The sequence below is a fragment of the Melozone crissalis genome, unplaced genomic scaffold (genome assembly GCF_028551555.1).
Source record: "Melozone crissalis strain CALT ecotype California unplaced genomic scaffold, PUWL_Pcris_2 ptg000027l_1, whole genome shotgun sequence".
NCBI lineage: Eukaryota > Metazoa > Chordata > Aves > Passeriformes > Passerellidae > Melozone > Melozone crissalis.
Genome location: NW_026535805.1, coordinates 12,224,206 through 12,240,965, shown reverse-complemented (window position 1 = coordinate 12,240,965; position 16,760 = coordinate 12,224,206). Strand labels below are relative to the sequence as shown.

General features: G+C 33.9%; 1 protein-coding gene across 1 annotated transcript in view; it reads right to left on the bottom strand.

Annotated features, from left to right (window-relative positions):
- KIF6 (kinesin family member 6) overlaps positions 1 to 16,760 on the bottom strand; it is a 151,044-nt gene that overhangs the window by 121,625 nt on the left and 12,659 nt on the right. The window contains exons 4-6 of the mRNA XM_054280030.1: positions 14,085 to 14,232; positions 11,396 to 11,505; positions 2,568 to 2,697 (exon numbers count right to left, since the gene is read on the bottom strand). Of these exons, the coding sequence (XP_054136005.1) occupies positions 2,568 to 2,697; positions 11,396 to 11,505; positions 14,085 to 14,232 (388 nt within the window). The remainder of the gene's footprint in view (positions 1 to 2,567; positions 2,698 to 11,395; positions 11,506 to 14,084; positions 14,233 to 16,760) is intronic.

Sequence of the window (16,760 nt, the reverse complement as noted above, 5' to 3'; positions counted from 1 at the left end):
CTACAGTCCTCAGATGTACTAATCTCAGAAAAGGATTTTACAGTTTTGAAATTACTGCACATCCTTGGGAGGCTACCTTAGTCTTTAGCTTTTAGAGAAACACTAAAAACTACTATGAATTCTCAAAATCACAGAGGTTTAGGCATGTTATTTCAAAAGGCAGAGGTTATATGGGATTCCCATCACAAGAACTTAGAAAAGACCACTTCAGCTGAAGATATATTAATAGTATACCAAGATAAAATGGTTTGTGAACACCAACTAAATGGCCAAACATTTATTTCCACGCAGCAGCTTTTTTAGATGTTGCTGCTACCAGTTTATACTGCAAACTTGATTTTTAAATCCTCAGTATGCATTTTAGGTACCAAAATCATAAATTTGTCTTAAAAGATAGAAAATATAAGAAAACAGTTCAGATTTTATAACTTGTTGCTGCAGATTCATATGCATTTAAATATATCAAGAAACTGCTTTATCAGAAAGCAAACAAAAATCTAGTCCTTACATTCAGCAGAACTGCCAACAAAAGACTCCAGTTTTTTTTTGTTTTGATCTCTGCCTATTTCTCTCTGGCAGAATATGAGACAAAAAATTCCTATTTGGATTTTTACATTATGAATCGTCAGTGCATAAATGTATCCCATCTTACCATCTACACAACTTGTAGTACACATCAAAACTAGAAAAAAAGGACCTAAGCAAAGTAATCCTGAGCAAACTAGATTAGTTGCCTTTTTTTCCTTCTCTCGGGCTATATAGCTACATGCAGGAAAGAAGCATTCAGTTATAAACGTTCTCTTAGATTCTGAAATGGAATGAATGAACAAATTTTGCCTGCAAAATACTTTAATATTGTGATGACATTTTTTTAGCACAATCAGTAATGAGGGAAAAATGCACCCCTCAAATCACAAGTTAGATTGCATTAGCATAGGCAATGCAGAAATTAAATTGTCATTCTTATTTTCAAAAGAGTCAACTCTTCAAAGAAAGGTTATTCAGGGTGAAAGTACTAGATTGCAATTTTAGAGGCTACACATGTCATATGTGATCCATGACAGTCATCTGAGTTTTTCCACAGCCAAACTCATCATTAAAAAAGATGAATTAAGCATTTATTTTATTTTCTTTTCTATTTAGGTTTATTAATCTTGCTTCTTTTTCTTTAAAGTTTATTTAAGAGGGTTCTAATCTTCAGAGGTCAGAAAGTATTATCATAACTCAAGATCTAAAAATATGGTTCTCCAGAGAAATTATGTTTTATGTCATAAGTCCTCATTGTTAGATCTCTAGATTAACCCTTTTGTCTTCTATTACACTTTGTCAAGTTCCTCTCCTCCACATAGTATCAATATTTCTATTTCAATATCATGAAGCAGTTCCTTGCCTAAATGTTCAGGTTTATGAGAAGGCCTTATGTTGGTTATCTCTTGCGTTAACATATTCCTACCTCTCAAAATATAACTGTTGAAACAGTCATCCTTGAGAAAAAATAAGTATTTGTGTTACCTATTTATGTTTTGTAATAAAATGCTTCTTCCCCTGTGTCCCTGTTCCCCTGTGTATGTGATCGTCCAGCAGGAGCACAGAACTACCTGACTATTCATATACTCTAAGTATCTTTCTTGTCAATGATTTATGATATATCCTTTTGGAAATACAGAGGAGGAAAATCCAAAAAGTTCTAAAAGAGAATTAACTCTATTGTAGTAAAGACACATTGCCAGTGCTCATATTATACAACACGCTTTTTTATATTTACATTCCATATTCAAGCATGAAGGGAAAAAAGAACCTTACAGACACGGAAACATTTAATTTGAATTTTTCAGAATCAGTAAAAACAGCCTTGTGCATGAATATTGGCATGTATTTATTTTGAATTTCCTTTGAACTCCCATCTGGGTTTTTGGTGGGTTTTGTTTATTTGTTTGGTTTGGGAGGTTGTTTGTTTTGTGTTTTTCCATAAAACACCACGTGTTTATTATGCAGTAAGAAGGAAAAAAAGAGGGGACTTATATTAAGTACTTCAAAGGCAACTGAGTGCTTAGTCATAGAATCATAGAATGGTTTGAGTTGGAAGAGACCTTAAAGATCATCTTGTTCCAACAGCCCAGTCCCCTCGCATCCCATGACTAGGGACACCTTCCACTAGAACAGGTTGCTCAGGGCCCCATCCAAACTGGTGTTGAACACTTCCAGGGAAAAATTTCACAGGGAATGTTTGACAATGCTTTGCAAGGACATATTTTCTTATCTTTACATGTCTGTGTATGTTGATACATGCCACATTCAAAAGTAAGTCTATAGTTAATGAGAATTTCTGTATTCTACTTTAAATTTCAGTGAGTTATGACTTCAAGAGCCACCAATCAGATCCACTATAGAACACTATCATCAGAGAAATGCTTATTTAATTTCACTGTGGAAATACACTCAAAAAGAGGATACTAATTTACATCCAAGGACTTCAAAAATATACATTTTATTTGAGAGAGGAGGAGAGATGTTTTTCACCATTTTAATTTTGGTGGTATTAAGAAGATTGGAGCAGCAAATCTCACCTCAGCAATCATTCTGTTGGTGTCCCCCAAGAAGAGCAGGTTTAAGGCTTCCTCTTCATTTGTTGCTTGCTGAAGAGACAAGTTTTTCAGATGAATGTTTTGATCAGAGTCTTCCATTATTGTCACTTTTCTACATGCAAAAATAAAAACAACAGTGAAAAACCAGAGTTTTAATGCAATGTTGTTTCATAATTTAATTTTGATTGCATCTAAAAGCTGAAATCTAAAACCAAAGTTAAATCATAATGAACGAACATGTAAAATAAATTATACACATTAAAGGAAATGTTGATTTCTTTTTTTACTGTCATCTCCTTTTTATTCCATTATTATGAAACTTCACATAGAAAAGGAATATAAGAAAACTGTACATTTTAGAGAAAGCTTTGGTATTTTTGTTTATTGAGATATTAAGATTTCAAGAGTAAGAGATTAGATGATTCACCACAAACAAATAATATGTAAGGGTTTGTTTGCTATTACCAAGTACAGATGATACATAAAGCATACCATTATTTTGACATACAAATATAAATGGAATACTTCAGAATTAACACATCTGTAGTCAACATGTTTCCAATAACTTTAGAAAAATTTGTCAAGACTATTTCTCTTTTCATTTTTCTTAAATGGTAGTAACTACAACTGTAAATTATCTCCTCCTTAAATAAAAAGCAAGTTAACAATGATTTTATTTATTCCCCCTGTTAGAAATGTTCTTAGTTACATATTTATAAGACTGAAGCTGCCAGAAAGGAATTGGATGCAAGCATCAAGGATATGACACAAGCTCCTAAAGAGCTGCTAAATTTTACTGAAAATACTTTTCACTTCTTTGAATAGTCCTTCGACATAAGATTTTTTTTTCTTTTGAAATGGTTAATGAGAGTCAAACTTTAGTGCCATTACTGAGAAGACATTAATGTCTCCTCAGCTGGGACATTCTATAGTACCCAACATGGAAGCCAAGTAGTTGCCTCACTGGATTAGGAAAACTGAGAGAAGAATCTGTTAAACAGAAGTACACTAAATCTGAAGATAAATAACATGTCTTTCAGAGTGAATTACATATTCTGACACAATTTAAAACAAATTAGAGCATTTTTAAAAGTTGAGAGTTGTTTTTATTTAAACTAAAACTTTATCTTCTGTGTAAGTATAGATAATATTTTCTATACATACATATACACCTATAGATATACATATATGTATATAAATATTTTTCATGTTCTTCAAGATAAACCACAAGAGGGAGTATGGGGCTTGAGTTTTTATCAGTAGGTAGTTCTTGCAGGTTAATTACTCCAAGTTGCTTCAAAACCAGAGAGATTTGGGTTTTCTCTCAAAATGAGAATGAAATCAATCATCAAAGCAGCATTCCACAGTATTGCTCTTAGACATTGTGGGGGTAGTTCACAGTGTGATGGTCAAAACATTCAAATGCATATAGAGAAATAATTTAAACACATTACAATGCACTCACTCTTTTCAAATACACACAAATCTTTGGTAATCATAACAATTTCTCTTCCAAATATGATTGCCTCCCACCGTTAGCCTTATTTTTGTGTGGTGGTATAAGACATTTCTCATTTATTCCCAAAATTCAGCTTCCCCATTCAAAAGATAAACCCCAAAGTATAAGTCTGGCCTTGCATATCAAACTTTTGATAATGTCAGATTGTATTCTGTCTGCATCTGCATCACACACTAAAGCCCAGAGCAATTCTGATTGCAATATACTCTTATTAACTTATGCCCTTTCCTGAATCAATTCAGCTGCCACCAATGCAGGAGAGCCTTGCACACTGAATGCTTTCATTTATTAAATTCTTGTTACTAGCAAATATTGACCTTAAAGCTTCCTTTGATTAATTAATACTATCTCATTAATTTGTGCACTAAAAATAATAAAAAATCCCCTTAATATATTTTGGAAAATGAATGACCATTTTAAAAGTCAAGCTTCCCATTATTATATCTTTCTCTAGGGCTTAGAATTGAAGAAATATAAAATAATGTTAAAAAATTTATAAACATTTAAGAATTGATCATAATGATGCAAAAAAACAACATATGAAGATACACAAGCCCTATGCCAATACATGAGCAGGATATAGTGATACTGTGTCATTGTGACAAGACTATAGGGCCACAATTAAATTTAGGATCAAGTTAAAAGAGAAAAGCAGCAAGTATGCATCTTGTATTCTGTTCAGAAGCACAGAATAAATTAATGGATACAAATAGGTATCTATTTGTACAGAGATAAATAGATAAAATAGGTATCTATTTATCTATTATTAGGTATCTATCAGTTATAAGAAACAAATATGTTTCTTATAACTGCAAGGGACTTTAGCTTTTAGGAAAGAATTCTCAGGATAATCACCTTATGTATCATCCCAAAAAGATGATCTTTCAAAAGATAATGAATACCACATGAATACCTGAATACCACAACAGAGGACAAAGTCAACACTTATTCAAGAGGCAAGGTCACAAAGTTATTCAGCTACCACTGCCACAACAGCACACAGATTTGATTTTCTATCTGTCCTGGGCTAACTATATGTTGCTTTTATCCCAAATCATATGTTCTGCTTATGCTTATGCTTTTATCCCCAATCATATTCTGCTTGTGCTGAATAGTAAGTTTTGCAACTTTAAGACTTGTTTCAAGAGTGAAGTGGGGAGAGAAGAAGTGTGGAGTTTTGTTGTCAGAAAACTGCACTCACTCCTCCACATTCCTCCTCCTGGACTGTTTTTTCTGCAGATGGACAGACAGCAGAGACAACAGGACAGAGCTCTCCTTGGCTTTTAGTTAGTTTTAGCTAGCTGAGGCAAAGAAGTTCCCTGGACTTTTATTTTCTTTTCTTTGGACCTGTTTAAACCTGCTCTGGACTGAACACCCAGAAGAGCACTGGCAGCTGCACCTGTGGCCCACCAGGCCGGGCCTGGGCCGCGACATTTCCAGCACTGGAGGGACTGATCAGAGACTCTGTGAGTTGAGCTACAGCCCATGGAGGGGACTTCCTGAGTTTGTCATCTGTTTTGGAGCAGCAAGAGCTTTTCTTTCTCAATATTGTTTAGGTTTAATTGTTCAATAAGCAGTTTTTTCCAACTTTCTCCAGGGAGGTATTTTTCCCAAACCAGCTGGGGGGAGAGGGCGATTGAATCTGCTTTCTGGAGGAACCCCTTTGGGGGTTCTCTCCCGAATTTGCCCTGAACCAGGACACCATTCAAGAAGAGAATTAGAGCATAATCTCCCTTATGAGACACGGCAGAACTGTGAGATGAGTAAGGGCTGGGGCAGACTGCTTGCTTGACACATCATATTGTGATAGGAAATCCTTCCCACTGTCTCCAATGGATTCTGTTTTGAAACAACAAAAACACAGTTAGGCTGTTCTGGATGTTATGGACATGACTGGAGACTGTTACATATTTAGGGGTTAATGATTCATGTAGCAGTGAACCTGAGCAGGCACAGCCTGTGAGGTGTTGCGCATGCAGTGGGGCATTCAGGCCTAAGTTGTGCTGCACGGATCCCTGGGCTGCCAAATAAATTCACTGAGTTCTCAGAAGAACACCTTCTAGAATGAAGCTGTTTTCTTGTAAGAAAATCATACAAAGGCTCGATAGAGCAAAAGGGAGACCTTCTCTCCATGGCCAGGATCCATACTGCTCTTGTACTGCTCTTGTGCAGTGTGCCATGGGGAAATCATTCAGGCTCTGTCCAATGCTGCATGGATGCAGGGCACCCAGCATGTGATGGGATGCAAGATTTCCCTCCTATCTTCCTCCTCTTATTCTGTCTTACAAAGCAGTTACCCCATGAAGCCATTTGTTGCTAAACCTTTCTCACTGACATCTGAAAAAAGCTGTGCACTCTCTCTCATCCCATCCCATCATGTAGAACAAGGGATCAAAACTGAACCAGTGAGATCAGTGATTGTGTATGAACAAAACATACAAAATCTGTTAGAATTTGTAGGCAACTTAAATAATCTCACGCACAAAAAAAAATTTTGTAAATAAATTTTGACATTTGCTCAAATGTTTGTAGAAAAGCTACCTTAAAAAAGCTTCACTGGACTTTATACTCTTTTTCAGGAAACAAATCAACATAAAACATGGATCTGAATAACCAATATATCTTGTATGCTGAAGTTATTGTATGCATTTTAAGTGTAATTTGTTTGAACTGTAATTTAAAAAAAAAATCAGTCTTTGAAGAAATTATTCAAAACAGTTTTTAGCTGTCTCCTCATTAAAGTCTAACCTCACAAAACTTTGTATTCTCTTAACCTTTGCTATTCAGTAGTAACACAATGAGCACTCAATTTTGAAAGAATTTATTTCATATAAAAAAGTGAACTAGTAATATTATTAGCCTTAGAAGTATTAAATAGGGATAATTCTCAGGACACTGGAAATATATTCTTGTATGTTTATGGTTGGTGGTCAGTTTCCAAATTACAGAAATGGTACAGCCATTAAAAGGGGCTGACATTAACACTGTTGAGACTGGAGGAGAAAATCAGGTTTATTTGCACCAAAAAATCAAACTGAATAAAATATGTTTTCTCTATGTTTAAGATCATTCCTTTAGCCTTATTTTATTTTTATCCTTCTTTGTTAAGGAAGGCAGGAGTTATTTTAGTAGTTGCTTTAGCTTTCCATGTCAGCACTTTGGTAACTCTTAAAGCCCTTGGAGGGCAGTAAAGAAACAGAAGAGTACAAACACATTTGAGGTAATTCATCAATATGCAGTAACAGGTTTTGTTTCAAACAGAAATTATTTCACACTGACCCCATGGAACATAACAGTTCTGCATGTTAATAACATATATTGATATAGACATCATTGCTGATGTTTGAAGTTAATTGGCTCTGAGCTTAAAGTGTGGTTTCCTTAAAGTAAGACTGCATCATAGTAAAAATTAAACACTTCCCTCTCAAAGAGGACTTTAAAGAATCCTCACACAAAAGATTCTTTAAAGAAGACTTTAAAGAATCTTCACACAAAAACGGGGAATCCCTTTTGATGACTTGAAATTTACATTCTCTTTTTCCCTGGCCACATCACTGTGGAGTAATGGTTGTCTGAGCTCCCTGACAAGTACCTCCTCAATTACTGCAGCTTATATTATCATTCTAAGGCAAAACAGCACTAATTGTAGTTAGCCCTCATATGCCATCAGAGAGGTAAAGCAGTAACTTATTGCTTACCTATGAATTAATCCAATCATTCTCAACTAATGGTTTTATAACTTCAGTTTTTACATTTGTGCTATATATGATGTCAAAAATTTCCTTATTTCTGGATAAATAAGAACACGTTAGGAAGAACTTTTCTGATAGGCTGTAATTAAAGTGAAATTCAGTAACATTTGGTGACATATACACTAAACCAAGAACCTGTTGGAAATAAAAGGCTCATTCACAAATGCACAGCAAATTAAGAGCTTCAGAAAAGTATTCCTAATTTCAACACTCTTGCAAAACATAAGGTGGCAGTCAGTATTTAAATAGTCTCCTACCAGTTTTGCTTTATAGCAATTATTTCATACCTTTATGTGTTGAAAACAATCAGAATGTCCTTGTAGAAACATGGAATTCTCTACAGCTACAAACAGAATTAGATTGCCAATATTAAATTCAATTTCTTCATAGTTCTATGCAGGAATCTGTATATGTATACATATAGACATGCAGCTCATATTCATGCATTTGTCAGGAATTTATTTACAGAAAAGTAGTGGTTGTTTTTGTGAGAGCCTCTTCCTTCCTCATCTGGCAGACTCGGATGAAATGAGTAAGCAGAGCTAAGATGAAAATCTCATAGTCTACAGAATAGACAAAGTATGGCTACACACAAAACCTTGGCTTCAGAAGCTGAGATTCCAGGTGTAATCATGTAATGTTTAAATGTAATGGACAATTTAAAAAATGTGTATTATTCCTTTTGCCTTAAGCATCAAATACAGTTTCAAGGTCTCATTTTTCAAGTACTATCAACAAGTCTGTCATGAATCCACAAGCCTTTCACAGCCTCTATCACCTGAATGCAATCTGCGCTTAGTCCCCACACTGAGCTGGTAACATAAAGATAAGAAGAGTTTGTTGGTCAGAAGTACATATCTTTCATTCAAATTACATCCCCTTCTTTTGCAAGAATATGGATAGCAATACTATTCCAGAGCAATTTGCACATTACATGAGGTTAACTAATCATTTTGCTTATTCTTCTAAACTGGCACATTTCTTCAATACTCTTCCTGTCCATCTTAAATACTTAGGAAAGTATCAGCAGAGACTGCTAATATTCACCCAAGAACATAGGGTTTGAAGCCGTAAAAAGCCTTTGGCTTTTTATGGTGCTCAAAGCTTAGATGATCCACTGTGGGGTTGAACAGAAAATTATATATAATATGACACCTTTAAAGTATAAAAACCAAATTCTTTTTAAAATTCTCATTAAATATAGGCTTTCAAGCAAACTTAGTTATTATTTTGTATTTTGCTTACTGTCACTAAAATATTAAGAGATTTTAAGCACATAAAATTCTCAAAAAATATATATATTACATGATAAACATCTGATATATTTTAAAATACGATTATTTACTTATAAGTAACGTCTATTTTATCTTTTAAGTAATTGAAATTTAGTTAATCATGCAACCACCTATTCCTGCAACTTTTACTCTCTTTTAGATCAGAATGACACTAGAAATATTTAAGTTTTGAATTCCCAGACTGCAATATTAAAAAATAAACAAAACATTTTATTAATTAAATACTTTTACACATAATAAATGTAACTTATGTAGGTATAGTTTTAGTTTACAGAATATATTTTCTTGATAAACGATGTAGTGGAAATAATGCCCATGTACAGTAAAACCTTAAAGCACTCATTAATAATACTCTGCAGAGAAAAATATATTATCTTACTAAAACTCATCCTGCAGTAGTATACACTCTGCAAGTTTACAGGTAATTATGACTATCCCAGCATGCTTTATTCCTAATTCACAATCAAATTATCCATGAACTTTTATGCTTTAAAATAACCTTACACCCAACACAGAATTATTCTTTAGTTCAATTGAATCACCATACATAAACTTAATTCGCGGATCCTAAAAATCACAATTATTAGAAAATATTCAGTACCTAGTTTCAAGATATGACATTTTCCAGAGCATGTGAACCCAAATATCTGTTTCAAATTTGCAGTTATATTATTAAAATTCAGTTTCTTTGAATTGAACAAATTCATCCTTATAAAATGTTAAATTGAATGAATTCAGATAAAATATTTCAAATAACTTAATAAATGAAATTATTAATGTAATAAACCTGAATAACTTGATAGCATTAAATCTAATAAGTATAAAAAAGTGTAACACACTATTTACTATTTTCTGTCCATGCAAAAATGGACACAGCACTAAATTATACTATGAAAACTAGCCTCTGACTAAAATTTTGGTCTGAATGCCACAGGAAGCAGAAAATAATTAGATTAGAATCCTAAACTTCATAATGAAAGACGCTGATAATGACAAACAGTCTTCATAGCACGGATGTGTCATAAAGCAATAAATTTTACTTCCATTTTTCAGGTAAATAAACTGAAACAACTGGAGCAATTCACAGCTCAATCCCACACTTTGCATTTGTCTGCTGCTTTCCTAATCTCTAGACCAGCTTCTTTCATAAAGATCAATCTTGAAAATTACTTTGTACATACATATCCTAGATACCCCATACTGCATGAAAAAACAAAGCTCCATTTAAACACAAAATATTGTGCTGCAAGATTTTCTTTAATAAATAAAAAAGATAAATTTGATTTATTTTTTAATAAATAAAATTTAATAACATGTGAATAACATAATTAGTTATTTCAAAATAAAATTCTGTTGATTTTCTTTTATTGTCCCACTGAAAATTTTCAGCATGTTTCCTGCTCTTGTAAACAGCAATAAAATGACTGCTGATACAAGTGTCTGTTACTATCATGTTGAATGATAAAATCCACAGTGCCCAGCATTATTTCAGTGTACTTGCAAATCCAGTAAACAACTCACTTACATCTATTAAGTGTTTGCTTAGCTATTTAAAAATAACACAGACTATAAGCTATTATTTCAGACTTGAAGACTAGGACTTGGATTTCCTATAAATTAGAAATCTTTAACTTCACCAGCTGGAGCATTCACGATCTACAAACCTTTGTTTACTACCCTTCTCCAATCACTACGTGCTAGTGTCTGATCAACGACTACCATTATAACACCCATCTTTTCTGAAGGAAATATACTATTCTTTGGAGCTACTTGTGGCCTATTTTCTAGCTGTAACTTACCTTATTTCACAATTGCATATTCTAGAAAAATAATTATCCTTGAAGTAAAAGGTCCAAATAGAAGCAGGGAGATTCTCATTACTGCTGTAAGGAAATACCACCTGTTCCATGTCTCTGTCCCACACAGTAATACATGCCATACAACGAGACAGGGTGCCATGAGAAAAACAAGTGCACCTTCTCCTTGTCAGTGGCTGCAAGAGATCTCTTCTGCATAATAGCAGTGAACACTTTTAATCCTTTCACCTTTGGTTACTCCCTACCCTCCATACACGCAAAATAACAGAACACTTAGCCACCATTGACAGAAATGTGAAAAAAAATTATTTTGATTAAATGAACACTGAGATCAGTAGCACAACTTCAAAAAGTCCTTAAACAATGTAATAGGGTATACTAAAATGATTCCTGTTGGTTTTGATGATTTTCTGTATTTATTACTTACGGCAAATCTTCCATTTTAGAGGCCTCATGTCTTGGGTCCAGCAGATCATAACCACATTCATTGTAGATTTCTAAGTAGGAAACATGAGTTGTGTACACTTTACTGCTATCCTGGATAAAAAAAATAATAGTGTTATAAACAGAAGTCAGAGGTAGATTAGAAGACAAATTTATTTCTGTGGCTTCTAGGTCACTTTCTCACTTTGTCTCTTTTCATGGGTATGGTGCACATATCCAATTTCTGATACTTTCACATTTTGTGTTACCATATGCATAAGGACTCAAGAAGAAAAAAGGAGGAAAAAAACCAAAACAAACCCACAAAAGCTCTCAACCAAAATAGAGACACACAACACTCACTAAAACAAAAATCCCCCACAAAAACCACCATTACCCGGAGTTTAGTCTGGGATTTTTAATTGATTCTGTATACTTTAAAAAGTCTGTTTATATTTAGAACATGTGAGCTGCTTGCAGAACTATGCAACAGGCATTTTTCACTTCTGCACTAAAAAAAGGAAAGTTTTTATGAAAAAGTAAATGCTCATATTATGGATAGAAAGACTGTGCTTAAAGAAAAAAACAAAGCAAAAGTAAAAACAGCAACAAAAATAAGATTTGCTTAACTTAGAAACATCAGTGACATACTGGTTTTCATTCTCTTCATCACAACATTAGAGCACTGTATATGATATGATGTCAGTTGTTCTCTGCAATCACAATTCTTTTGGTAAATTACATTGCCAAAAAGTAATTTAACACAACTGAGTTTTGCCGACAATTTTCCCCTGCCCCAAAGCCAAATCCAAACAACATAAACCTCAAAATAGTGGGCTATGATTTCCAAAATTAAAGAAATAAAAGAGAATAAAAAAAAATCAGTCACTTTTTTTTCAGCAGACAAAACCACTGTGAAAGCACTCATATCACAGTTGAAATGTAATAATTCAATCCACTGCAGGTTTTTTGCAAAATACTTTGAGATATAACTTGTCACTTTCATTTAATAATTATTTCCCATGTTTTTTTAATTGGTTATGACAGTTCACTACTTCAAGGGACATAATTTAAAAGATATACTACAGATGGATGGAAAAAATGTAGTAAGGAACAGTTCAAACAGGATGCCATGGAAATAGGAGAATTTCTAAATTAAAAGGAGATGTTATTAAAAACAAAGTGCTTGATTTGCTTCTCATTTAGTTCTCCAATTTTGTTTCTTTGGTTTCAAATTGTGCTGTCTTTGTTCAAGTAAGAGCTTAACAAATCTTGTATTTCATGTCCCTGATTGCACTTTCTCCTGTTTCATCCTACTTAGGGTTAGAAGGCAAATGATTCTTCTCCACTATTTGAGCATCTTCCAAACCATAGTTGTAGGTATAAAGAAATGCAACAGGGGACAGATATGAAAAGAAAGGCGAGAGGAAAGATGAAACACCAAGAAGAGATCCTTTAAAATGCACTAAGAAAAAAAATAATATGAAACAATGATGTGGAAGCAGGAAAATTGAAATAGCCCCATGAGTGTAACTAAGTATAACTTTTGATCCAAAACCCAGTCTGAAATGAGAAACATTCGTATTTCTGTGTTGAGAATCTGACAAACATACTAGTTAATTCTCATCTAGTTATTTTTCTTTACTACATAATTAACATTAGAAAAGAATGTTGATGTGTTAACACTGTTTGTTGTTGGCAATTAAACGATAAACCTGTTCACTTTTCACAACAAAAGTCCTCCATGGAGGTTGTGTGAGTGCAGCAGAAAGTCTAAGATAACATGACCATGTGGGTGTTTTTCATTTCCATTCCCACAATGGCAAGTTTTTGTGCACCTGCCACATGCTGTGTACATTTACCTGCCAAAGCCATACTTCCAAAGAGCCAAAGTAATTACTCACTCTTGTTAACCCTTACTGAGACAGGGCATGTTAGTGTGACTGAGCCATATACCCTTCTACAAACAGATAGGTATTCTGTAGTACACAACTGAAAGAGTATAAATGTACAGTGGAATGATTTATGTTAATGGCAAATCATATTTAAATTGGATTAATTAAATAGCTTTGCTAAAATGTGAAGATTAATGAGTCATAGGCCTGGTGGAATAAATGAAGAGACAAAACATAAATTACACCAGACTCCTCTCTTCACTTTCTCCTATAATTATAAAAGTACTGGAATAATTGACTGTGTTGACTCATGTAAGTATTTCAGACACTAAAAGAAAATTAAATTTCTCACAAACATAATAAACATAACAAAAAAAAAATCAGTGTGCTTACTCTGGCACATCCTTTCACTTATTGACTCATTTCATCACATAAAAAGTCAACAATGTAATGCAATGCATGCAATACAGAACCAGAGTGGAGCTGATATAAGTGTTAGACAAGGAGAACCACTTGTGTGATCTGAAGGTATGCTGCACCAACTGAAAATAGCCTGGGTTTTACAACAACAAAAGCTCCCCCAAACGATGCCCATTGTTTTCAGACTATTGCAATAAACCAGGTAGCCAAAACAACTACACATATATGCTTGCACACAGTAAGTACCATGTCAAGTTAGATATTTTGTTAAGTATTAGTTTTAGGACTTCCACTAATACTATTATAAAAACAACCATAAGCAACAGTTAAATATTTGAAACCAGACATTAGAAATTAACAGAAAATAATGTTCCATACCTTCTGCAATTGATCAAAAATATAAGATAAAGTCCTGGGAATGATGCCTCGATCACTGTAACGTTCTGCTCCTCCTGTGATGGTAAAAGTTTTGCCACTGCCTGTCTGACCATATGCAAAGATAGTACCATTGTATCCAGCCAAAACACTATACAATTAAAAAAAGGAAGATAATTAACATTTAAGGTAGAACATGTTGTCCATGACCAACTTTGTATAGAACCAAAGTACAATTAACAGTAATTCTAAATTGCATAGAAGCTATCTTTGGTAATACAAGAGTACACTTTAATATATATACTCTAGATTCTATAGAATTTAAACTATCTAGAATGGAAGGATTTCTTGATGCCTTGACTTAATCCATTATTAGTTCATCATACTTATTACTATTTACACTACCTTTTCATACTTTTTAGTTTGGCAGATGATTTTTTGCAAAGATGACATTTAATCTCTTTAAAGACTGTAGATGTCTAGAATTGTGCTATTCATACACTAGGAGAATCAAGAAATATTTCACATAGGACCTCATTAAATGCAAATAGAGAAAACTATATTGTAGTTAGAATCTCATTAAGGATACTGTTATACCAGGGTCCAGCTTTTATTCTGAGACTATGACTATACTGAACAACCAGACTATCCTTTGAAAAGGGTATGCAGGAGAACCTGTGCTTAAATCAGTGTAATAAAATCTTCCTTTACTAAGAAAACACACAAATACACATCGGTAATTGCAAACTTTTCTGGTATAATTATGACTGTACAAGAAGCTTTGATAGAACAGACAAAATAGCTGTTAATGACATAGCATTCAGATTCATGCCATAATGAAATGGCATTCAGATTCATCTTTTTCACACCTCTTATTTCTGTTTGCAGAAGTGCCTAATGAAAGTCCAGTTCAAATATCTTTCTTTAATTCACCACACTGCCACCATTGACTTCCACCTAATTTCCACTAAACAGTAGATAAGCTTAATTATTTTAAATTTTGGATTGGATTTACTATGCTTAAGGACCTACCCATTTTGATCAACAAACTGAAAAGTAAAAATTATTCTTGTGCAATTTGTTTAAAGAAGAAGTGATAAATAAACCACAATTTTAATAAATAAAAAGAGGGAAATCAACTCTTTTGTAAGAGGAAAAGAAACATGTATATAGATAGCTGCTGGTCTGGCGCCACAAGAGATGCAATGATTCTCCAACTTATTAGAGTTTATTTAAAGGCCTGGGTAGTTGCCAAATTGCTTATTTTAATCCATTACAGTAGGATGTCAAAGACAAAACCAGAAACATGTTGAAAGGAGCTACAGTGAACATCTGCTCCCAAAATGCACAAAGATGGACTATATCTAGATTTTAGATTCCAGATGTTACAAATCAAAACAATTATTATGATAAAACACCTCATTCATCTATCTTAGGAATTTCTAGTGCCCACTGTCACAATATCTGAATGCTGATGACAGTAATGAGTTGTCAGAAGGAAGGGGGTATCAACAGAAGTTCAGACATGGCAGATTCAAACCTAACAAGAGGAAATGATTCCTCAAGCAAATTGTAGTTAAGCTGTGCAACTCTTTGCCATGCCATGTTTTGGACATTAAAATGTCATACAGGCTTCAGCAGAGATTGGACTAAATCACATTTTTCTTCAGGGCTACTAATCACAGAGAAATTAGAAAGTCACTACTATCTAATTTCTAATTAGAAATTTCTAATTTCTAAACTACAAATAACTAAAGACTAAGAGGATACATGCAGGAGGCAGCTCTACATGCTTACTCTGTTTTGTTCCTCTGAGCATTGTCTGTTAGTCCCTGTGAGAGGCAACACAGTGCATTAGATGGAACCGTGTTCTGATGCTGTATAGTTGCTCTTCAGCTCCTACAGATGAGCTCTCTGGCTCTTCAGAGCTGGCAACTGGGGTTGTTAAATTTTCTTACTCCTTGTCTTTAAAGGTGTATCTTGCAATGTTTTAAAAAGTAATAAACATGTGGCTGCAAACTATTAACTCAACATGTTTGTGTTCTGATTTCTAACAAGCTCAGAAAAAGCTGTTGTTTAGAACTACCTCACATGTAAACAGGATAAAATGTCACATACCATATGCTGTCAAAACAGCTGCAAAAGTCAGCGACTTTTCTTTTTGTTATTTGGTTCATATATATTCTTATTTTCTGTAGTACATCAGCACAGCTCTGAAAATTTTCTGGAAAATCCTAACCGCTCATAAAATGTGAACATATCCATGTCAATAATGCATTCTTCTAAACCAATGCAATTATAGGTTATCTTAATATTGCATTACACAGATGATTTTGATTCCACAGTTATTTAAATTCTGAGCTAAAAGTCAACATTATATTCTAAATTGATGTGTATCTATATGTGTGTGTGTATAATATATAGAAATAACTGCATCCTGTCCATATTTACAACATGCATGCCTTTCTTTCAGAGTCATACCAGCAAGTCAGTTTAAGGACTTGAGGTGCTAAGGAAGCCTGTAAGGAAAGAAGACGTCCAATAGTACCAGTGAAACTGCTGGCAAAGCCCTCTAAGAGCAACAAGCAACTCCACGAGGACAGGATGGAAAACAAACTCCCTTTCTAAGTCTGAGAAGCAAAACACTTTCATAAATAAGAGACAAGGGACTAGGAGCTC